This window comes from Chelonia mydas, chromosome 6 (genome assembly GCF_015237465.2).
Source record: "Chelonia mydas isolate rCheMyd1 chromosome 6, rCheMyd1.pri.v2, whole genome shotgun sequence".
NCBI classification, from domain to species: Eukaryota; Metazoa; Chordata; order Testudines; family Cheloniidae; genus Chelonia; species Chelonia mydas.
The window spans coordinates 63,682,860-63,709,042 of record NC_051246.2 but is presented as its reverse complement, the minus strand read 5'-3'; the positions used below and the strand labels follow the sequence as shown (position 1 = coordinate 63,709,042).

The following is a 26,183-nucleotide window of genomic DNA, read 5'->3' as shown; positions in this document are numbered from 1 at the left end:
GGGGCTGGATTGGGGGGGAAGGGGCAAAGCAGGGAAAGGACACGGAGAGGAGGAGCATGTAAAAGGCTGATCGGTGGGCAGCAGAGGCAACACGTAACTGGCCGCTGCCTGGTGCCTGCCTCCACTTACCAACCATCACAGCTCACAGCGCGCAGCCAGTGCCGGATGGAAATGGGATCGGGGGACAGGGCCCTGCTGGCCAAGAGCCAGCACGCAGCAGGGTCTGCGCTGACAGACCAGCGGGGGAGCGGCTGGCCCCATGCGCTGCATCTTTCCCCCACCTCCAGCCTCGCACCCCCCACCCCCATTGTCGGCATCTGGACCACCCCACTCACCACTGGTGGGCAGGCGGCTGGCGAGCAGGGATCTGGCCAGCAGCAGGACCCACCAGTACTGGGGGTGGGAGGGAAGACAGAAAATATGGGACACGGGACACCTGCAGGAGGGCTTAAATATGGGACTGTCCCTTTAAAAATGGGACATCTGGTCACCCTTAGTATGTCTCCCTCCACATTTGATTGCAGGAAAAGAAAGAACCCTTGGCAGCAAGACCCTGTACCCCAGCAGTTTGATTCAAACTCTCCTGCACAATAGAACATCCACTAGTTTTGATGCTCCAGAAAGCACTGCCGGGATTTCAGAAGCACAGAGCACTCTTAGGGCTTGGCTACACTTACATTTTATAGTGCTCTAACTTGCTGGCTCAAGAGTGTGAAAAATCATCCCCCGAGCACAGCACGTCAGAGCGCTTTAAAGCGCTAGTGTAAACAGGCTCCCTGCGCTCGGAGCTAATCCCCTCGTGGAGGTGGATTACCAGGAGTGCTGGAAGAGCTCTCTTTTAGCGCTCTTGAGGGACCACACTCGCACTTCAAAGCGCTGCTGCGGGAGCGCTCCCGCAACAGTGCTTTCAAGTTTCCAGTGTAGCCATGCACAAATACCAGGATAGTCTCAGATAGCAAGTAAGTATGAATGGAGGCAAAACTTACCCAAAAGGACTGCTTCCAGACAACAGTGGCCATTTTAGTTATTCTTTTATTCATGTATGTGAATACCTCAGAATAAATACTATAAATACCTATAAATACTTCAGAATTTCAGGCTTTCACATAAGAAACAAATACAAGCAAAATGGCCCTGATTCTCCATTGCACTGCATCTTGTCTAGTCATTTACACCTGTGCCATGTGACCGCAAAGAGGGAGTGAGACACAACCAAATAAAATAGTAGCATTTTACACCCACTTTGCATTCCTGCAAGAGGCTGCACAAGGTGTAAACCAGTGAAAAATCAAGCCCAATATTTGTAATCTCCTTAATTCCAAAACAGCATCACCACTTAAAGAATGTGGCTAATCACCAGTGATTTGCACTGCAAGGGTTGAAGGTTTCAACAAGCACACTGAATCCCGTGCTAACCTACACATTTTATAAGTGAGCACTGCAAGATCCTACCCCTTTTCCTATAATGTGCAAGCTTTTACGCAGCATTTTACTCCCACATCCTCCTCCCAACTCAATTATTTTTATTCTAATCCCTAAACATTCAGAGTTATGTGGAGATTTTCGCTTGACAACTGACACTGACTTTTGCAGTACACAAAATTTGCAGAGTACATGTTGATTAGACTCCCATCCAGCACTTCCTTGTAGGCTCACAATCTCTTTGTGCAGAAACAAAGAACTCACCTAGGGTCCCCCTTTTGTCCTTGATATTTCAGTAAAATGCAATCATTAACATATCTCTGAAGTGCACACTGAACTCAGTTTTACGTTTTTCCTTTATTCATGTCATAGTTATGAACGTTATATCATGAAAGTATCAATATATATTGATATGCACAAGTGTCCTTTTCCCATTGCATTGAAGGGTATCATTTCCATTTTTAAGAAGTTGTTTTCTCATATTTCTTGATTTTCCATAGTAGTTATAGTAGTAGTCCCTCCATGCATTCATTTTTCCTCTCTCTGCAAAAATTATCATTTGAAGATGCGACTGGAGGAGTCAGATGACCTTGGAAGCTTGTGTATATACATCCATTTCTGTCAAATCCCATACATATTAATGGCTCGCATCTTATTATGCTAATAGTTCCTAATCTTTTTCCAGTCAACAGCATGGGTAACTTTTCTAAATACATTTTTTTTCTCACGTTTTAAACCTTTCATGCCAAAGATGTATTCAGAAATTCTGGAGATAGGAACTTTAAACACTATTCATGTTATAAAAAGAAAAAAATATTCCTAAGGTCAGACCACCGGATGGTTCAAGAGATTGGTAGTGGGCTGTATGGCTTTTCACTGCTAAATTGCTAGTTCAGATCCCAGGCAGATCAATAATGATTGAAAGATACTAACACCGCCTGACTATTTGATGGACTATTAGCAATAAGCTCAGTATTTATACGCAAGAATCATATATGTATTTACTTCCACATAGAGAGACTGCAGAATTTTCAGCATTGCATTTTGGTACTAATGGTGACCACCACATTCTGTGGAGCAGCAGCAGAGACAGGAATGCTAGGGCGGAGGCGAGAATCTCATGGCAGTTGGCCTCTGCGGTCAGCGCCAGTCAGAGCCAGGCTCCTTTAGGGGAGAGGAAAGAGTGTGTCGGGGTTTGGAGCTGTGCCGCCTGCCCTGCCTGTGGAGCGCCCAGCAATACAGAGGTAGCCCAGCTCGGCTTGAGGACCAGGGCAGGGAGGGCTGCAGAAAAGCCAGCCAGCGCCCCAGCTCCCACAGCTCAGAGAGCCAGGGGACCAAGCAGGTTGGGCAGTTCTCACCAGCTTCTGATCTGATGGCTCCTGGCAGGAGGCAATGGTTTTCAAACTATAGGGTGCGCCCCCTTCTGGGTCACTCCCGACAGTTTGAACACTTCTCTGCTAAATGGAAGGCAGAAATCTGGGGAGGCACATGGACATATGCTGAGAAGCAAAATGTTAAAATTTTATAATCATTAAAACACAAATTGTCAACATCACATGTGAAAATACAAAGTATCCTTACATCAAACGCTAATAAGTTTTCAAGCAGCATTTTTCTTACTTTGCCTATCTTTGGGGAAAGGAATGTGACACATGCATAATATTTGAAAGGGGCCTCATCCCAGAGAGCAAAAGTACAGAATGGGATCTGGCTCCAACACTAATTAAAATACAAGGGAAGGTTTTTTGTTCTCACATGTAGTTTTTAAAAAAATTCCAGGGCACACCTTTTCGAGCTTGATGGCACACCAGTGTGCTCCATTATACCAACTGGGAAACACTGAGTTAACTCATATTTCAAGGGATCATTCAAGGTGAAGTGGACCATTCACACCCCTCCAGTCATAGGGAGGAAATGAAGGGGGGGGAAGCAGTTTGGAGGGTTTCTTAATGAGTTACAGATTATTGTTATAGCGGGTTCTATATTTTAACACACTACAACCTTGCCAGCTGTTTCCCCTCTCCCCTTCCCAGACCTGAAGAAGAGCTCTGTGTAAGCCTGAAAGCCTGTATTTCTCACTACCAAAAGTAGGTCCAATAAAAGATATTATGTCTCTCACCTTGTTTCTCTAATATCCTGGGACTGACACGGCTAAAACGACACTGCATATATTAATCCATGATTGTCAATTAAGCCAACAGCAGCAACAACACAGGTAACTTTTGTGTAGAATTAAGTCAATTATAACCACATTACTCTTTCAGTATTAGCCTGGAAATGACCAATTATCTACTCATGGGATATGCAGAGTCTTCTTCCCGCTTCCATTTTCTGGTGTTACCATGGAATAAAAATCTGATTTATAGAAGTCAAATTAAATCTATCACAGGCCAGAAAATAGGATATCTCATCTTTTATCTTTCAATGTACATGAAACATTCAAATCTTTGTAGTTTTTTTCTAATTTGAGCAGAGGATTGTGAATATCTTAAATACAATGGGAAGACAGAGGTGGGAATTATTAGCCTGCTTTTTAATGTACCAGGGAAAGTTGTGGTGAAGCAAACAAAACTATTTATTAAAGGGGCAAAAATAAAATAAGCAATCGGACTGGTTGAGGATTCTAACCTAGGTACTATGAATATTCAGAATCTGGTATTCTGTATCTTTCAATCTCCTCATATTACCAGGTTCACAGAACTGATTAAAGATTTGAAAGATATTTTCATCATCACATCCAGTGCAGACATTACCAGCTTTCTCACATATCCAAAGAGAAAAGATCTGTGACCATATCAACCTCTCACCCTCAAACAACTCCACTGGCTATCCAAAAGTCAGGATGCAGTTAAAAATTGCCCCCTGTGGATTTGCTCCAACTGACCTCATAGATTTTGATTAATAGATGGATATGAGTTTAAGGCCAGAAAGGACCATTATATCATCTAGTCTGACTTGTAAATTTCATTAAATTTCACCCACTTATTTCTGCATTGATCCCAATTACTTCTGTTTGGTTAGAGCATATCTTCCTGAAAGGCATCCAGTCATGATATGAAGACACTAAGACATGGAGATTCCACCAGTCCTGTTGGCAGTTAACTTCGATGATTAATAATCGCCTTCACTGTTAATTTGAATTTGTCTGGCTTCACTTTTTAGCTACTGGTTCTTGTTATGTCATTCTCTGCTAGATTAAAGAGCACTTCAGTACCCAGTATTTTCTTTCTGTGGAGGCACTAATACACTGTACCTAAGTCACTTCTCAATCTTCTTTTGGCTAAGCTAAACAGATTGAGCTTTTTAAGTTTGTCTTTACAACTTATTTTCTCCAGCCTTGGAATCATTTTTGTGGCTCTCTTCTGCACCCTCTCCAAATTTTCAACATCCTTTTTAAAACATGGACACCACAACTCTACATGGTATTCCAGTATCTGTCTCATCAATGCTGTATACAGAGGTAAAATCACCTCAGTACTCTTACTTACTACGCCCTTGTTTATTTGTCATATTCAGATTTGTCCACGCCTGGAAATCTGTAGAGAAGCAACTTGGAGTCATATGCACACCTTTATATAGTGTTACTCTCTCAACTTGGCCTCTCAGTCAGATATTCAGTTTGGGAGGGCAGTTTTACAATTGCTATTTAACTGTAAGTTTTCAGCTTGCCTTCCTGGGGTTGTATTCCTTGCTAAATTCCCAGCAGCAAGAGTACGTAAGCCCATCTTGAAGAAGAAAGGTTATTTACCAATAACTGGAGTTCTTCAAGAGTGTTTTCTCTGCATATTTATATTACCCTCAGACCTTTCCCTCTTCCTCAGAGTTCTGCCACTCTCTGGTCAATGTCATTTCAGTAAATGGAACTGAGGCAGAATCTCCCTCCTCAATCCCATATCCTGCTACAGCTGCTTTGGAGCTCATAGGTGTCCCCAGTGCAGTGTCTGCTGCTGCTCTGATGGCAGCAGGGCAAGGTTTTTTAGATGTTCAGTGATTCTGGCATGCTGCCAAAATTCTCCTGAGGAACACAAATAAGAGATGGGAAATTGTGATTTTTAAGCTTTACAATTTAGCTAAATCTGACTGGAATTTCACAGGACAAAGAAAAGGCACTTCTTTAGCCTGAGGAAATACCTCCTGCCAAACAGCAAAGGTTTGCTACAAAGAATGGAGCAAAAAGCATTGGCAAGAATTCTTTATCACAAAAAGTAGTAGGTAACCTAAATATAGGGGGTCACTATCAGTTCCCCATAAAAAAATCTTGCCTTACAATTTTTAAAAAAAGAATTACAAAATTGGTGGACTAAACGAACACAGTATACATATCATATTTGGATTTTTGATACAGTATATATAAAGTTTTTGATCAAGTATCTCAAACTCCTAATTGAATTTAACAAAAAAAATCCCAGAAAATTAGCTTGGATAAAAATCTATTCATATGGATTGAAAACTGTCTACCAGTACCGAGAAATTACAAAGCATCAAATTACTAATGGGCTATAATAGGGTACTGTAGGGATTAGGATTAGTCTTTGTAACAGGATTGTCTGTGCCCTTTAAGGTAGTAATCATCTGCGGCAAAGTGACCATGTTTGCAGGCTTGGGCCCTTTAAGGGCAGGCATGAGGTGGGATGTAATTTGTTGGGGGATCTGGGGAACTGTAGCTCCCTAAGAGCCAAGTGACAGTCATGTGACCAGCTGTGATATACAAGGGTAACCCTTGGATCAATCACAAGAGGGACATTCAAAGAGAGTGAAATAGTTGGCTACAGCGAGTGAGAAATTTTGGAGAGAGGCAGGAGAATTTTGTGTTTTTTTAAGGGATGCAGGAACATATGTTTGCTATTTTAGGTGTATTTTGCAAGATAGCGTATAACAAAGAATGTGCATGGAGGTGGGGGGAGGACATAGAGTATATGTCTATACTAGCACTTTTTACCTCAAGTTATTTGATTGCCATAAGCAAAATATGTTTTTATATCAGAATGAAATATAATGATCTACAACAAATTATCGCGTCAATGTTTTAAAAAAATTTCTAAAAAGTGTAAGGCAAAATATCATTAACTGTCTGTTAAGATTCTATCTGTATATCAATTAAATAAAAACATTGTTATCTTGCAGTTCTAGAATAAAAGGATTACAAAGCTGGAAATGTAAAACTGAGGTTCCACAAATAAGCTTAACTCTCAACAACCTCATTACACCAAGCCACCATAAAGCCGAACAACAATTTCACACCACATTTCTAATATGCACTCAAACCCTAGTATCCCAATGAACAGAGTAAAGGTATCAACAACCAGAGTTATATGATTACCTCAGCAATCGCAATTCCTGGCTTTTGGCTCCAGTTCATACTGGAAATATCATCAACTACCATACTACAGATACAGAACTACCACCCTCACCACCACCATTCAGGATCACCTACAAAGACAGACTGCTTCAAATTTAACCACCCAGTGGCAGTAAGAAACACCTAACCTCTGATCTCTTCATATACAGTCCATAATTACAGTCTCATAGCCACCATTCTTTATAAGGCAATGAGCACAATCTTCATCCTTCAAAATATATATTGATTAGGTTACCTCTGATAATTGCAATGACCTGATGTGATTAAGATACTGCTCCAAAAACAAGTGGACCATAGGTGGGATACAATGTCAGAGTAAAGGTTGTTTGTGAACCTTCATTATGAATTTCCTACATCACAAACTTTTATTTTTAATAACTCCAATATTCGAGTAAAGTTATTTTAATTTAGTTGATATTTATTTATAAAATTAAATACATCTTAACTACTGGTTTTTCTATTATGTATTTGCCTTCCTGTTATCTTCAAAGGAAAATAATTCATTCTGGGGCTAAAGTGCTTTTTTTTTTTTTTTAAACACGCTGATATCACTTGAATGCAAACAGACAGGGTTTTTTCCTTCAACATTTGCTCAGAAGAACCCTTAGAAATGACAATATTATGGAGGTGATGGCCACAACTCTATAGTTAAGGCAGTTTCATTTTGCAATTAAAGCAGGGATTCAGCCTTTTTGTTATATATGAAAAATACAATATATCCTTCCCAAATTTACAGCTCTTACTCTTTGAGTATAGAATTTTCTGAGACTGTATAAGTAAACGTTAGTTTGAGTTAAAATTAATTAAAAACTGGGCCCTCTGAGAAATTTAAATCAGTCTTTTCTTTTTTCATAGAATCGTAGGAAAGGAAGGGACCTCGAGAGGTCATCTAGTCCAGTCCCCTGCACTCATGGGCAGGACTAAGTATTATCTAGACCAGGGATTGGCAACTTTTGGCATGTGGCCCGCCAGGGTAAGCCCCCTGGTGGGCCGGGCCGGTTTGTTTACCTGCCACATCTGCAGGTTTGGCTGATCGCAGCTCCCACTGGCCGCCGTTCGCCGTTCCAGGCCAATGGGGGCTGCGGGAAGTGGTGCAGGTCGAGAAATGTGCTGGCCGCCGCTTCCCGCAGCCCCCATTGGCCTGGAATGGGGGACCGCGGCCAGTGGGAGCTGCGATCAGCCAAACCTGCGGACGCGGCAGGTAAACAAACCGGCCCAGCCCGCCATGGGGCTTACCCTGGTGGCCGCGTGCCAAAGGCTGCCAATCCCTGATCTAGACCATCCCTCATAGAGGTATGTCTAACCTTCTCTTAACAATCTCCAATGATGGAGATTCCACAACCCCCACATGGCAACTTCTTCCAGTGCTTAACCATTCTGACATTAATTAGTTTTTCCTAATTGTTAGGGGGCTTACTCCTTCGCCCGCTTCCTTCCCTGGTCCTTCTCGCATGAACAGAGAGCAACAATACCCGAAGTCCAAAGGTGCAAACAATTCGATGTTTATTGGGGTGAACTTCCAGCAAGCATGATTCCAGTTTCCTTCCTTAGTGTCCTCCTTCCCAGCTCTGACACCACAGAGCCTTACACCTGCGTCCTTGTTCCCATTCCTGCCCTTAGCCAAACATGATTCCAATTTCCTTACCCACATTCCCTGTTCCCATTTCCCCCTTTAGCAAAACATGATTCCAATTTCCTTACCCCCATTCCCTGTTCCCATTTCCCCCACCCGCATGCCCACCTGTGGCGGTTCAATGATGAGACAGAACACAAGTTTATCCAAGCAAGCAAGCTGGTCAGCTGAAATGGGCTGCTGCCTGTCAGCTTTCCACCTTCCCTTTTATTATATTTCTCCCCCCTGCGCATTACCTACTTCCACCGCAAAAAGACACAACAAAGGAATACATGACTTTGATTAATATTCTTATTTACCAGCCTCTATCTACTACAATCCTAATTCTCAGGCCTTGAGGCCAGGCCAAGGAAGCTTCCCACGATTACTGTCCTTTAATTAACTTCCCATGGTTCATATCTGGTCCTCGTCCTTGGACGGAGCAATGTGTGCATTGCTCCTACACAACAGTCAGGGTGTGCCCTGACTGTTTCCAGGTGGATGAACTAAACATGAACCCTTCACCCACCCCTACCCCCCTACTTCCTGATTGACTGCAGACTATATAGTAAAACTTGAGTTCTGCTTTGCTATACCTTAACCAATCATGTTCCTGAAATTTAACTAACCAGTTCTAACATATTGTAACATGATTATGTAACCAATTATATCCCACCACCTTAATTAGTTTACACGCAGCAAAATTAATTATACAGCAGACAGAAACAATCACAGAACCAGACAGAGATTATATAGACAAACAATAGCAAAGTGGGAACTATAATGACAAAACAATACAGAAGTGAGGATTTCACATCCCAGCTATTGATAAGTGAGTTCTTGCCAGACAGGATGCTATCAAACTAAGTTTCCTTTTACATTTTCTAGGCACTCCCTTTTCTCTGGAGGCGATAGGCACTATCAGGACAGGATTGTATTCCTAACAGCCCAATAGCACCTTATTTCAATGTGACTAGTTTGGAATGTGAGGATGTGACCGTTCGCTTCCTAGCTTATGGCTGCCTCTGTTGCTTAGCCAAAGGCCTTAGCCTAAGAACAGGGCCTCAGACTTTCACAGTAAGAGAAGGACCTTACACCGGCAGACAGTGATTTTGATTCTTTCTTTTATACCTCTATAACTAGCCAAGTGATAAGAATACACCTAAATTCTTAAAGTACAGGCCTTTGCAGACAGGCATGAATATCTATATCCTAACACTAATGTCCAACCTAAACAGCCCTTGCAGCTATTTAAGTCCATTGCTTCTTGTCCTATCCTCAGAGGTTCAGGAGAACAATTTTTCTCCCTCCTCCTTGTAACAACCTTTTATGTACTTGAATCCTGTTATCATGTCCCCTCTCAATCTTCTCATCTCCAGATTAAGTAAACCCAGTTTTTTTGATCTTCCCTCCTGGGCCATGTTTTCTAGACCTTTAACCATTTTTGCTGCTCTTCTCTGGGCTTTCTTCAGTTTCTCCACATCTTTCCTGAAATGAAGCGCCCAGAACTGGACACAATACTCAAGTTGAGGGCTAATCAGTACGGAGTAGAGCAGAAGAATTACTTTTCGTGTCTTACTTACAACACTCCTGCTAACACATCCCAGAATGTTTGCTTTTATTTGCAACAGTGTTACCCTGTTGATTCTTATTTACCTTGTGATCCATTATGACCCCCAGATCCCTTTCTGCAGTACTCCTTCCTAGGCAGTCATTTCCATTTTGTATGTGTGCAACTGATTGTTTCTTCCTAAATGGAGTACTTTGTATTTATCCTTATTGATTTTTTCCCATGTGATTTTTAATAACAGAATAATGGAGACACTTAAAACTTTCCATATAGTTATAATCAATTGAAATCTTGTGAATAAGTTATGTTAGAAGAAATTAGGTTGCAATCATTCTAAGTTGTTAATGCTTTTTGTATCTAGTTGTCATGATTATATAGGATCAGGGAAAGTCAGTTCAACATCTCAGATAAAGGGCCACTGTTGCCTCAGCGATAACTCAATCAATCATCATTGCCATTCTGTAACTAATTTAAATGTAATAATTCTTTTGGTTTTAATGCCTCTGTGGTATGAGGGAGACTGCACATTTGTGTGAAGAGTTTTCATTGGTAGATTACTTGGCACAACTGCCACTGCCCTTTGTGGTTCCCTAGCTCATTGTGGGCAGCATTGCTTGAAAGGCTCCATGTGACTGCTGCCTCTACTCCACTGTGCACCAAGGCAGTATTGCCAAGGCAACTAGCCAGGAGCAGAGGTTAAGCCCTTAAAGTTCAGCAATATCAGAACTTGGGAATTGGGCTCTCCCCTGCCCATCCTTTCACAAAGAGTTGTTATCTGTAATACAGTCCTCTAAACCAATAAGTCAATTGCAAAACGATGGCCAGATTCACCTGTACATTTTGGCTACTTTGTGGTGCTCTAGCAATGCAAAGCAGGTGTAACTGGCCAGTATGCTCTCGTTGCTTTGCAGTGCTCTCATGTCCCAGTGAATCTGCCTTAAAAGTTTAAAGAAAATATTTAAGTTGATACTACATATCTTTGAATCATCAGAAATATCACATAATAACATTCTCTTTGGGTTTCTTGTTTAGTTTTCATTCTTGGCATTTTTAATGACCTTCACAAAAAAAAAAAAAAAAAAAAAAGGAAATTTCCAGACAAACAACTATGTTAAGATGGAGTTGAGGTTGAGAGTACTTAACATCTATTTAAGAGTAAAAAGCATTATGGAGAGGCTATAATCAATACAAAATCAAGTGCTACAAACCCAGGAAATTCAGAGTTAAGTTAGCACTTAAAAGAAATCCAAACATGCTAAATTATAAAAATACACATTTAAGGCACCTAAGCAACCTTAACTCTGTTCTCTAGTGATACATGAAGGGAAAAAAGTGTAACCTCTCCTCCCTCCCCTCCCGCGGCCGGTGATTTAAAATATCAAGTTAATTTAACTCTAACACTAAAATACCTTAATCATAATCATAGAGTTATTTCATGCTGTCACAAGAATGCAGAGTTAAAAGTTTTTTTTGTTGCCTTTATTGTGACTTTCTTACCTTAACGTATTTGGATGTCTTTTAAAAGTAACCTTAACTCTGAATTTCTTGAGTTTGTAATATTTGGTCTTGAGTCAATTACCACTTCTCTGTAATGTTCTTCCCTTTAAGTTACTGAATATACTCTCAACCCTAACTCTATTTTAATCTCCATATCTGTCTGGGAATTATATTGTATGGTTCAAAACAGTGGAGTAGATTGTGGTTTTACCATAAGCCCCAAGCAAGAGCCAGTATGTAGCTGCGCTCTCCTGGGAGTATAAGAGAAATCACATCGTGATCCATGAATGTCACAGTATAGTTCCTGATTCCCTACTTGCTCCAGGAGAGAAGGAAACCGTACCAGCCTTTTACCTAGTGCAGATTCCTTCCACCTCTGCCTTATCAACACTGCAGAACAGGCATAGTGTCAAAGTTCTTGCTGCCAGTGTAGGAAGGGCAGTACCAGCCTTGCAGAGGCTTCTCTTCCCTCCCTACCACACATACTGTGACCTGTAATGTGTATACCCAACATTGGAGAATAAAAGGGATGTCTTATATCTCCTTTCTCCCTTTTGCAGGCACATAGTGCGGGTCACATTGTGCCCTCTATTAGCACTAGGGTAACTGTATAGTAGAATAATTAAACGTAGTGTTTAGGAACATTACTCCTGAATACTACAGTATTTTTTATTTTTGTATGCGGGATGGAACTCTATTCTGTCCAATGGCAAGTTTTAGTCAAAAAGCCTTTTTTTTTTGGTCCTCTGAAGACAGGAGTTCACAACGTAAGCTATGAGAAATATTCATCTGTACTTGTTCCCTACTGCTGCTACTGCTCCTTTGCTGTGTATCACCCAATCTGCCCAGAGATACTGCAGAATCAGGGCAATGAAGGAAATTTCTAACAGCCAGGAAGTTTATGTGCTGAAGGGCAGACTGCTGTGAATCCAGGATATCTCACCTCTGGAGTGACGTCTCGTGGTGCAAACCCTGTTCCTCCAGTTGTCAAAATCAAGTTAAGTTCCTTTTCATCACACCAGTCTATCAGTGTCTCCTGAAAGAGAATATCACCACTATCAGATTTGGCATATAATGTTAATACAGAAATCTGAAAAATGCCTAAGGCTTAAAAATCTTCAAGTACCAATAATTAAACTTGGATTCATATATTCAATGAAGAGAATTTTTAAGACATTCCACATGACAATTTATATGGCTACTTTTCTCTCTCTCTCTCTTTTTGTCTTTATGACCAATAAATATATGACAAAGTAATTTGGGCACCAATACCAATGTGTTTTGGAAATGAAAATTGATATTGATTCTCAATGGAAATTGAGAATCCTTCCCGAGTCCCAAACAAAAAATAAAAAAATTGTAATTTTAACACTTTAATAACTTTTTATTATAATACTGAACTATACACACACACACACATATATATTCCAACATAGGTCTGAATACAAATATAGACTCATATCCTCAAAGGTATTTACAGGTTCTTAACTTCCATTCGTTTCAATAGAAGTTAGGAATCTAGATGGCTTTGAGGATCTGGGCCTAAATTCCCCAGCACATGTCAATACACTACATATATATTTCTCGTGGTGACTGTGGTTTCCATGCTCTAATTTCAACTGGAATGGCCTGATGATTATGAGAGCAACACTGCTGTAAGCTTCTCGGTGGAAAGATTCAAGAATACAAATTAAGTGAATGCTGTATGTCTAAAACAGCAGCAGAAAGGTGATTACTGCTTCTTGCTCACCTTTTCTCTGCTCCCTACTACACATCAGCACTTTCAAGGACCCAGTAGAGCAGGGGCGGGCAAACTTTTCATCCTGAGGGCCACATCGGGTTTCCGAAATTGTATGGAAGGCTGTGCTTCCCCAAACAGCCAGGCGTGTCCCCATCCCCGCTGCCTATCTGACCCTCCCCCTGCTTCTCGCCCCCTGACGGCCCCCACAGGACCCCTGCCCCATCCACCTCACCTGTCCCCTGACCGCCCTGGACCCCCCGCCCCTGACTGCCCCCCACCGCCCCATCCAACCCCTCCTCTCATTCCTGACTGCCCCCCCGGGACCCCTGCCCCATCCAACCACCCCTTCTCCCTGACCGCCCTGGAACCCTTGCCCCCGACTGCCCCCCCCCGCCCCATCCAACCCCCCCCCTTCCTGACTGCCCCCAGAGGGCCCCTGCCCCCATTCAACCCCCTTGTTCCCTGCCCTCTGACCGCCCTGACCCCTATCCACAGCACCGCCCCCTGACCATCACCCCGAACTGCCCTGCCCTCTATCCAACACCCCCTGCTCCCTGCCCCCTTACCGCACTGCCTGGAGCACCGGTGGCTGGCGGCGCTACAGTCGCACTGCCCAGAGCACCAGGACAGGCAGTCGTGCCGCCCGGCTGGAGCCAACCACACAACTGCGCAGCACAGAGCACCAGGTCAGGCTGCGGCTCTACAGCTGCACTGCCTGGCAAGAGCTTGCAGCCCTGTCACCCAGAGCATTGTGCCAGCGGTGCAGTGAGCTGAGGCTGTGGGTGATGGGGGACAGCAGGGGAGGGGCCGGGGACTAGCCTCCCAGGCCAGGAGCTCAGGGGCCAGGCAGGAGGGTCCAGCGGGCCGGATGTGGCCCGTGGGCAGTAGTTTGCCCACCTCTGCAGTAGAGTATGGTTCCAAGACTGGACTGAGAAAACTCATAGCTCCATGATGAAAATTTCATTCAAATAAAACAGAATTTGTATTTTCTATCAAAACTGCATTTTAAACCAACACATGGACTGTACCACAAATTCAATATAGGCAGGAAATGCACATAGTTCAGGCATGATCATACTGTATGTCCTTCAAAGCCTACAACAGGGAGCAAACTGAAGCCATTAATATGGTGTCTTCTTAGAACTAGGTATTACATGACATGTTTCATGGGGTGTTCCCATCTAAACTGGTCTTTATAGGTTTGCATTGTCCCTTTAATAAAACTTGTTAGTGTAGTTTTTTAAAGTGAATTTCTAGGCCAGCAGAGATGGTTTTATTTGTTAACAAATATTATTCAGATATTTCTTCTCAAATTAAGTTGGATTGGGGGGCCAGTACTTACTAATGAATCCAGATGCTGCTACAGCAATCATACCAGACTTCTATGCAAGAAGTGGCAAAATATCTTCCCCCTCTCATAAATAACATTATGCATCTATTTATCTTCAGCATTTCTAATGTGCCCATCATCATAGTATCTAGAAACCATTAGACTAGCATTTCATTTAGTCAGAGATCCCTACCCTAGCGGTTGGACTTGATTCCTCAGAAAAAGGTGAATGCACTGTCATTTTTCTATAATGTTATATAGGGAAAGGAAGAACTATTTTTTGTGACTGCTGGAGACAGATAAGGTGATGATCTGAAACATGAGATTAGATGTGAATACGGTCTTGAGTTTCGAAAAGGCTAAAATAGTATTGATGGTCATGAAACGAACGATAATGTTTTGAAAGAATGTCATCAATTTAGCTTACACCCCAGATGTAGGTTTAATATAATTTTATTTAAAAAGAATTTTACAAATCCTATGGTAAATTTTTCATGAAACTTCTTTTCCCCCAATTAAATGAAAATACTTTTATTTAAATCTTTCCCTGTAATACTGGAAACCCAAATACAACATTGCTATTAGAGCTGACTGGAAAAGTTCATCAAAACATTTTCTCATCAAAATCTGCCTATTTGTCAAAATTGAAAAAAATTGCCAAGACGTTTGGATTTCACTAGAGTTCCAGTAGAATCCAGGTAAGGGTCCAATGGAATCCCACCTGCCCAGCAGGTTTTAAAACCTACCTGGTTTTCTGCCAGATCACCTGATCTGTGCAGTTCCTCAGCAGCCATGCAGACTGCCGCAAAGTTGGTGATTCTACAGTTTCCAGGGTCTGAGGTAGTCTGCCATACGGACTGCCTCTGATACCATTCCAAATCAGAAGGAAACCAAATTACAGAAGAATTAAATCCTCCATAAAATGGAATTATCTTTCTCTTCACATCTCTAATTGTCATGGATTTGCCTGAAAATCAGAGAGTGAAAGTGAACAATCTAGTTTCAGACCTTCCAAGTGTCATGCCCCATTCATGATCCTTGCATTTGGCAGATCTGTCAAGCTTGCCCACATCTCAGGTAAGATATACACAGAGAGAGACTTACACAACACCCTTTGGCCTGTAGGAAGGTACATTAGATTGGCAGCTAGGAGACCATGGATTCTGATCTCATCTCTTTGACTAAGTGCTGTTAACATTTCTGTGCAGCTCACAACCCATATTACTGATCTAGGCCAGGAGGCAGGCAACTATGATTTCTCCTGTTTTACAACCAAGGTAATTGGGAGGTTGTACAAGGCTACTTCACCCCCATATTGAAAACGTCTTCTATTTTGGAGAATAAATGTGTCTGTTAGAATCCTTTTTGCTGTGCATGAGAATGTTTTTAACCTCTGAGGAACATATTCTTTCTGATTAAATCAGTTAGCTAGCGTTCATGCCGTGAGATGAAGAGCGTATGGATCAGGATGCAGGACTTGGCCACAATTCTGATGTACCAGGTCTTGTTTTAGAGATAAGTGTATCAGAGATTGAATGGAGAGATTTCAGAGATACAGGTACCAAAATTGCCTTGGACAGGCTGGGGCTATCACGATCATTTTGTCGGATTCCTGCTTGAGCTTTCTGAGAATCCTGGGTATTAACGGAATCAGAGAACATGCGTAACAGAAGGCCTAAGGACCATGCGATCAGGAATGCATTGAAAACAGATGGCTCTGACCCTTTCTGAAGCAGAAGCGAAGACACTTCCAGTTCTCTCTGGTAGCAAACAGATCTATGGTCAGGAGACTCCATTGGTGGAATATAGTTTACAGAATCACTGTCATTTATGGACCACTTGTGGTCATCTACAATTTTTCTGCCAAAGTGATCTACCAGTATGTTCTGTATTCCTGGTAGATGAACTTCCCTCAGTTGCCCTCATGGTGGATGCAGAAGTTCCAAAGTCATACAGCCTCTTGACATAGTGGAGTAGATCTTGCGCCATCCTGATTATTTATATAAAACACGATCATAGTGCTATTCGTCATGACTTGTATAGTAAGACCCTTGATGGCTGGGAGGAAAACTGAGCATGTTTAATAAATGGCTTTTAAATCCAGGACATTTATGTGAAGCTTTTCCTCTTGAGGAGTCCATAACCCTGGTATTTGCATTCAAATGACATTCATCTCCAGTTTTAGATGGAAGTGTGCGTACAGGAATGGAATCTATTGCAAACTTTTGTGGGGTCCAACCACCACTTTAATGATAAGATTCATGGTGGAACGTGAACTAGCATTTCCAGTTGATGTCTGCTGATATACAGCCTTCAACCACCCTTCCACGCAGCACATATAAGGTTTGGCATGCTGAGGCATGGAGGTGCATGACGTCATGTGGCCTAGCAGTCTGTGGCACATTCTAATTGATGTTCTGGAGTCTGGGAAGGGGTACATAGATCCAGAATGGCTTGAAATCTTTCTGAAGATAGAGAAGACATCACTATCATGGAGTCCAGAATCGGTCCTGTGAATTCTTCTTTTTAAGTTGGAGTCAGTGTTGACTTGTCTTTGTTTACTTTCAGGCCTACCTGTTAAACAGGTTCAGAGGCTGCTGAATGAAGTCTGCTACTTAATGGTGCAATTTCCTGTGAATGAGCCAATTCTGCAAGTATGAGAATTCTGAGGAAGCTGCCACTACTGCGAGGCATTTCATGAAAACCCTGGATGGTAATACTCTATACTGGTAATGGCAACTGTCCATTTGGAACCTGAGATATCTCCTGTGAGCCTGGAAAATAGTGGTATGGAAACAGGCATCCCAGAGATAAGAGAGTGGCATACCAATCATTTGGATTTAGGGATGGAATAATAGAAGCTAGGGATGCTATCCTGAAGTTGAGCTTTCTCATTAATGTATTTAGCTGTCTTAGGCTCAAAATAAGTCTTCACACGCCCATCTTTTTGGGAATGAGAAAATAAGAGAATAACATTTCCTTGCCCTGTGCTATTGAGGAACAACTTCTACTGCTCTGACAGTCAGAAGTTATTGCACCTTCTGATGTAGCACGCTCTCCTGAGAAGGATCCCTGAAGGGTCTGAAAGTGGATGGTCTAGCCCACCTCTACTTTTTCTAAAACCTGTCAGTAGTAATGGTATTCCAGAACTCATAGAAATAATATAAATGGTTCCCAAAAGAATGGGATATGATGGGATCTGAACAGTGCTCTTGACCAAGCAGACAAAGCTGCTATCTAGATGTAGATGGAGGCTGGTGAGTTGATATGGTGGTGGACACAGATTTTCTTCTAGGAAATTTCTAACATTTTCTAGGCATTTCCATCTGTTTATAGGGAATGGAAGACTGTTGCTATTGAGGTTGTTGTCTATAATGCTTCTGCTTGGAAGCAGGGGTTTAGACCCTGAAAAAATCTCAACATTGTAGAAGAGTCTTTCAGGGTATGTAATGCCTCAAATGCCTTAATTTTAGAATTAAAATGTTCACACCCCTAAAATGGGAGAGACTCATTTGTTAAATCAACTTCTTTAGGGAGCCCTAAGGAATGGAGCCTGGAGACTCTTCATTGCGAATGAGGTCACCATCGATATGCAAGCTGTTTCTGCTGTACTTAACCTTCTCCTTATTGCCCTGAGGGATCTTTTATGTAATTTTGACCCTGAGTCAATTAATAAAATTGTATTTTGCTAACAAGACATGGTAGCTGGCAATTCTCATTTGGAGGCTAGAAGTAGAACAATTCTCCCATCCAAATAAGTTCAACTGTTTGGGGTATCTATTTTTAGGAATGGACCTTTCTTGACCCTGACACCCTGGTGTGTTCATTGGCTGTGGCAATCATCAGTGAACCAGGTGCTGAACGAGTGTAAAACTTCAAATCCCTGTGAAGAAACTTGGCTGTGGAGGTCTGCTCTCTCTGATGTTGCAGGTTCAGAAGCAGGCATTTGCCAGAGTAGCTTGGCAGGATCTGATAATCCATCACTGATAGGTAAAGCAAGATGTCCAGGAACCGAGGTATGGATGATGTTGAGAAATTTGTAGCATTTTTCTTAACTATCTTGTCCAGAATCTCTAATGTGGTAGCAATTCTCCTTAATAGGTTCTGGAATGTCATATAGCCATCTGGAGTGGAAGCCACAATCTAGGCATGATTGCCTCATCTGGGGAAGATACATATACAGGAGTTGGATGGTCATCTGCTTGTGATCTCTTTTCCAAGGCATGAATAGATAGTTCTAGAGTGGTTGCATAAAATGAGGTGGAGATATATCCCTCTTCTGAGGTTGAGAAGGGGACCTGACTCTGGAATGAGATGCTGATGCAGAGGATTTCCTTCACTAAGGCTATCAAGCTGATGCCTTTAATCTTCGGGAGGCTCTCTGTGACTTTGTGGCTGCTTCCCTTGACCTTACACATGCAGACGTTTGGGCACAGTTTGACTAGGTAGCATTCACTGGCTCCCTCAACAGCTTGAGGGAGTAGAGGGCACTGCCCACGATTCTGGGCTTGGTGTCCCCTTCTGGCACCATTACTGCAGCTTTGACATTACTCCCAGCTCTGCCCCTCTTGAGCTGTCCCTTGTAAGTAGTTGACACAAATTCTTTTGTCCCTTCCTCCTCTCTGGGGATGGTCATTTTCACTGGGGCAAGAAACCTCCCCATCTGCACTGGTGGTTAGATAGACTGACCTTTTTTTAAGCAGACGTTTATAGTTATATGCAATTTATTTCAATATACGAATATTAAATAATGTGCATAAAATATCACACATGGAGCAGCACATAACTCAGCAGTTACGAAATTTGATCTTCCAAACTGAGTGAAATGTTCCCCCTCCCAAAATCAGTAGTAAAAAGCAGATTACACTTTAAAATTCCTTCAATTTTAATAATCTAAGGTGTTCATCAGCAAAACAGATAGGAACAATTTGGTTTTTTTTAAATAGATAACATTTCGTCAGAGCTTCTTTATCATCTAGCAACAGTATTTGTCTCAAGGACTTTCAATGACAGTAAGTCTCAAATGATGACTCAACAGGACTTCAGTGGAGTAATTTTTTTTTTTTTTTTGCAAAGTTTTGTATTGTACAGTTTCAAAAAAACTATCACTGAGCAAAATCTGTCAGTATCAGAATAGGAGGAAGGGGGATTTGTATTAGTTTTCTTAACACAGTATCTCCATTTCATAATCTTATTTAGACAAAAGAAAACCTGCCAACTACAATCAGCTTTATAGAATACGTATTTCATGAGCTTCAGTTTTGCCATAGTTCAGTGATATATTAGCTATGTCTATACTTGGAGCTGGAGATGTGATTCTCAGTTTAAGTAAACATATGCTACTTGAATGACAGCAAGGGTGCTAAAAATAATAGAATACCCATGGCCGCATATACAGAGGTGAGCAGCAACACTAGGTAGCCACCCACGTATGTACCCACAGGGTCTAGTTAGGTTTGTAATCAAGGTAGCCACCCACATATATACCCACAGGGTCTAGTTAGGTTTGTAATCAAGGTGGCTAGCCCATACCAGTACTTTACTGGTACCATTTGCCACTGCCCATTGCTACAGTGATTACACTTCTATTTTTAGCCTGTTAGCTCGATGAGATCTAGTGTGTGTATCTCTATTCAAGCTGAGAATTACATCTCCAGTTCCAAGTGTAGACGTAGCCACTGACCACATTTTAAGGCATTGCTAAAAAAGAAAAGAATAAATGTAATGTGACATCATACAATGCAGCCAAAGATAAATAATTTTTTTAAAACTGTTCTTTATATAAACTAAACAGTGAGTAACTAGATATTATAGCTGTTCCATAAATATGCTGAGGTACAATTATAATTCTTAACTATTGCCTACACTAAAGAAAAATCAGTTCCTTTATAACAGGCAATAAACCAGAGCTTCATTCTACTTCAGAAGCTTTAATTGGGGACCACATAGATCTTTAAAACCACAAAGAAATTTATCCTATGTTGATCTTAAATGTATTTATTTTCTGATTTCCAAAATACTGAGAGAAATGATAACAGGTTGTAATTATGTGTTCATCCAAATTACAGTAAAAACACTTCATCTTTATACACTCACAGAACACTAGGGTTTAGCCAGTTAACCCTGGAACACTGAGAACTGGAAATTCTCATCCATTTCTCTCCACACAAGAAGCACTTTAACCCTTCCTCCCTAACTGTTGATTTTACTGGTACTACTTTTCATATCCCTCTGCCTGTAAATGTAGGCTCCTTTAGTACCAAATCCCACTGCTGAGACATTAGAGAGGGAGAAAAACAAGAAAAATCAATCTCTAGAAATCTCTAAAAATTACTCAGAATAGTATTTCCAATTTAAAAGTACAGCCCCCCTCAATAATATTTTTAAAAAGTTGTAATCACCTGAAAACAAGAGTCTCAATCTGCACTGCAACTAAGGGCAGGAGAGACAAAGGGGCTTACAGCCTCCTTTTTGTGTGCCTTGCATAGAATTGTACTTGCTGTGTTTTCAGACTATGGTCCCTCCAGGTCAGGAACATGCTATTTGGCAGAACTCTTTAGTGGTGCTACAAAAACAATTTTATAAACCTCAAACAAACAAGACTCCTTGGAATAATATTTGTACATCTCTCCTTTATATTGTGTGACTTTGCTTACAATTCAGATGTTCCATACAAACTAAAATTGAGGGGTAAATTCACAGATTATGTAAATCAATGTTGTTCCATAGAAGTCAATGCAATCATTATATTTCATACCAGTGGAGGATCTTGCTCTGGAAACATATTTGTAAAAATGACAATTACATTCAGAAACTGCAGCACATGTAGAAAAATGAATCCAATAAAAATCTTTGTCCTTTGTAACAATTATGAAAAACAAATATATTTTTAATACTCAGCTCTCCCCTGCTTCTGTGGTGAAAGGGTCAGGCAAAGAAAAAAATGTGCTTTATTTTTGGTTCTTCTAGACTAATTTTTACTCCAGAAAATCAAATCACAATTGTGCTTCTGACCTATTTAGTACTTCACTGAAGTGCTTGAATCACTAATGGTTGCTATATTTTTGTGATACACAGAAATAAAGCATCTACCCAGTTGACCTTTGACACTTAAGCTCAGAACTGGTGTACAATTTTATTAGTCCATTTCATAGAATCATAGAATCATAGAATATCAGGGTTGGAAGGGACCTCAGGAGGTCATCTAGTCCAACCCCCTGCTCAAAGCAGGACCAATCCCCAATCAAATCATCCCAGCCAAGGCTTTGTCAAGCCTGACCTTAAAAACTTCCAAGGAAGGAGATTCTACCACCTCCCTAGGTAACGCATTCCAGTGTTTCACCACCCTCTTAGTGAAAAAGTTTTTCCTAATATCCAACCTAAACCTCCCCCACTGCAACTTGAGACCATTACTCCTTGTCCTGTCATCTTCTACCACTGAGAATAGTCTAGAACCATCCTCTCTGGAATCACCTCTCAGGTAGTTGAAAGCAGCTATCAAATCCCCCCTCATTCTTCTCTTCTGCAGACTAAACAATCCCAGTTCCCTCAGCCTCTCCTCATAAGTCATGTGTTCCAGACCCCTAATCATTTTTGTTGCCCTTCGCTGGACTCTCTCCAATTTATCCACGTCCTTCTTGTAGTGTGGGGCCCAAAACTGGACACAGTACTCCAGATGAGGCCTCACCAATGTCGAATAGAGGGGAACGATCACGTCCCTCGATCTGCTCGCTATGCCCCTACTTATACATCCCAAAATGCCATTGGCCTTCTTGGCAACAAGGGCACACTGCTGACTCATATCCAGCTTCTCGTCCACTGTAACCCCTAGGTCCTTTTCCGCAGAACTGCTGCCGAGCCATTCGGTCCCTAGTCTGTAGCTGTGCATTGGGTTCTTCCGTCCTAAGTGCAGGACCCTGCACTTATCCTTATTGAACCACATCAGGTTTCTTTTGGCCCAATCCTCCAATTTGTCTAGGTCCCTCTGTATCCTATCCCTGCCCTCCAGCGTATCTACCACTCCTCCCAGTTTAGTATCATCCGCAAATTTGCTGAGAGTGCAATCCACACCATCCTCCAGATCATTTATGAAGATATTAAACAAAACCTGCCCCAGGACCGACCCCTGGGGCACTCCACTTGACACCGGCTGCCAACTAGACATGGAGCCATTGATCACTACCCGTTGAGCCCGACAATCTAGCCAACTTTCTACCCACCTTATAGTGCATTCATCCAGCCCATACTTCTTTAACTTGCTGACAAGAATACTGTGGGAGACCGTGTCAAAAGCTCTGCTAAAGTCAAGAAACAATACATCCACTGCTTTCCCTTCATCCACAGAATCAGTAATCTCATCATAGAAGGCTATTAGATTAGTCAGGCATGACCTACCCTTGGTGAATCTATGCTGACTGTTCCTGATCACTTTCCTCTCGTGTAAGTGTAAGTGCTTCAGGATTGATTCCTTGAGGACCTGCTCATTTCTTACGGCTGCTTCCTCCACTTCAGTAGCTACGTTGTGTGTCTTAGGTTTACCACTCCATTTTATTTCCACTTCACCTCTTACTCCTTTTGAACATCCTGCTTGATTTCTTTGATTTCTCCTTCATCTAGAGAACAGGGTTTTTTTTTTCCTCTTTTTTCAATGGCATTCAAGAATCTTTGCTGATACTTTTCTAAAGCTCAGTTTTGATCAATGGCAAATGGAACTCCTGTGAGCATCGCTGCTAAGTGTATTCTACTTTTTGAGATAATTCCCTATTCCAAGGGCTCTTGATGTATATGCATGATATAGATCAGTTTAATACTTACTCGGCACATGTTCATTAGTCATGCTTTCTGGATCTTTTACATAATTTTCTCTTTGTGCTTAGCCATCAGATAACAATTCACTTTGCTCTCTTCATAACCTCAAATTACTTGCTGGGCTTCCTGTCTATGCACTGCCCAGAGCTGAACTGATTTCAGTTTTATATTGGTTACTTAGGACTTTGCAACTCATCTGTGGTAGAATTTTCTCATGATCAAATTGCTGAATTCACCAATGCAAAGATATCTTCCTACATTCTTTGCTTCTCTTCTTCCTGATTATAAGTCCCCAACCTGCTTTCACAGCTATATTTACATTAATAGATTCACAGATTTTAAGGCAGAAAGGATCAGTAGGTCATCTAATCTGACCTCCTGTATAATACAGACTACAGATTTAACCCAGTTTCCTCTGTATTGAGCCCAGTAACTTGTGTTTAACTACTGCATGTTGGGTGTGTATGAAATGGGTGTGTATGAAAATATGAAAATTCTTCTTGATACAGTTTGTCCACTTTTTTGGATACAGGTTGGACTGGAACAAGGATTTGCCCAGATTGATCTTTCAGGTTATAGAAGTCACCCAAGAATGGTAATGATATTAAGCCTGAAGACTGATTACCCAGGATGTCAAAAATTGGGTGGGCTGTTACCTCCTCAGTGGAAGTAAGTAGCTTCAAAGTAGCAGCCATTCTCTGCATTAACTCTCAGAAAGCTATGGTATCCTGCGAAAGACAAGTGGCTGAATAAATCCTCACATTCCTGTCTGGTGACCTTTACACATCCATTTCAGGATCTAACTCTGGGAATTCCTGAATGACTACTTGCTCTTCAACATCTGAAAATGATCATTGGTGAATTGCCAGAGATTTTTCACTTTGTCTGGTTAATAACATCAGATCACTGATCGTGGATTTAAAGAATCCAGTTCCAATGGTGCTGGAGGCTGCATAAGCCTGATGACTTGCATTTGTTGTGGATCTGTGCAAAGAGGCTGGGTCTGCCAGGAAGGTAGTCTATATCATAGTGGGATTTTCCATTCAGACCAATATCCCAGATGAGGATCTGGTTTGTAATAATCACAGTAAGGTTTCTCAGGAATTGGCTGAGAGCCTGAAAGTTCCTTTGGGGGGAAGGTTGGAACTGAGATTGTCCATGATCTGACTCCACTTCTGATTACTGTTCTGATCTTGGATACAAGAAGGAACCAATGGGAGATATTAATGCTCCTGCAACCATGGAGAAACATAGTTTCAGAGATTCTAAGGCCAGAAGGAACCACTGTGATCATCTAGTCTGACATCCTGTATAACACAGACCACAAAACTTCCCCAAAATATTTCCTAGAGCACATATTTTAGAAAAAAAATCCAATCTTTATTTAAAAATTGACAGGGATGGAGAATCCACCAAGACGCTTGGTAAATTATTCCAATGGTTGATTATTCTCACCATTAAAAATGTACACCTTATTTCCAGTCTAAATTTGTCTAGCTTCAACTTCCAGCCACTGGATCGTGTTATACCTTTATCTGGTAGATTAATGACCCCATTATTAAATATTTGTTCCTTGCGTAGGTACTTACAGACTATAATCAAGTCACCCCTTTACCTTCTCTTTGTTAAGTTAAATAGATTGAGCTCCTTTAGTCTATCACTATGAGGCAGGTTTTCTAATTTTTAATCATTCTCATGGCTCTTCTCTGAACCTCCTCCAATTTATCAACATCCTTCTTGAATTGTTGACACCAGATATAGACACAGTATCGAGCAGCAGTCAAACTAGTGCCACATACAGAGGTAAAATAATCTCTTTACTAAAACGAAAAAGAGTACTTGTGGCACCTTAGAGACTAACCAATTTATTTGAGCATAAGCTTTCGTGAGCTACAGCTCACTTCATCGGATACATGCAGTGGAAAATACAGTGGAGAGATTTATATACACAGAGAACATGAAACAATGGGTGTTACCATACACACTGTAACAAAAGTGATCAGGAAAGGTGAGCTATTACCAGCAGGAGAGTGGGGGGGAGAGGGGGAAAACATAGAGAAAACCCCTAGAACCCCGACCAGGGGTATTCTCTCTGCTACCCAAGATCCATAAACCTGGAAATCCTGGACGGCCCATCATCTCAGGCATTGGCACCCTGACAGCAGGATTGTCTGGCTATGTAGACTCCCTCCTCAGGCCCTACGCTACCAGCACTCCCAGCTACCTTCGAGACACCATTGACTTCCTGAGGAAACTACAATCCATCGGTGATCTTCCTGAAAACATCATCCTGGCCACTATGGATGTAGAAGCCCTCTACACCAACATTCCACACAAAGATGGACTACAAGCCGTCAGGAACAGTATCCCCGATAATGTCAAGGCAAACCTGGTGGCTGAACTTCATGACTTTGTCCTCACCCATAACTATTTCACATTTGGGGACAATGTATACCTTCAAATCAGCAGCACTGCCTTGGGTACCCACATGGCCCCACAGCATGCCAATATTTTTATGGCTGACTTAGAACAATGCTTCCTCAGCTCTCGTCCCCGAATGCCCCTACTCTACTTGCGCTACATTGATGACATCTTCATCATCTGGACCCATGGAAAAGAAGCCCTTGAGGAATTCCACCATGATTTCAACAATTTCCATCCCACTATCAACCTCAGCCTGGACCAGTCCACACAAGAGATCCACTTCCTGGACACTACGGTGCTAATAAGCGATGGTCACATAAACACCACCATATACCGGAAACCTACTGACTGCTATGCCTACCTACATGCCTCCAGCTTTCATCCAGACCACACCACGTGATCCATTGTCTACAGCCAAGC

General features: G+C 41.7%; 1 protein-coding gene across 27 annotated transcripts in view; it reads right to left on the bottom strand.

The window, feature by feature from the left end:
- GPHN (gephyrin) overlaps positions 1-26,183 on the bottom strand; it is a 603,244-nt gene that overhangs the window by 266,262 nt on the left and 310,799 nt on the right. For all 27 annotated transcript variants that reach the window (XM_037900254.2, XM_037900255.2, XM_043549878.1 and 24 more), the window contains one exon: positions 12,404-12,496. In XM_037900254.2, coding sequence (XP_037756182.1) covers positions 12,404-12,496 — 93 coding nt within the window. The remainder of the gene's footprint in view (positions 1-12,403; positions 12,497-26,183) is intronic.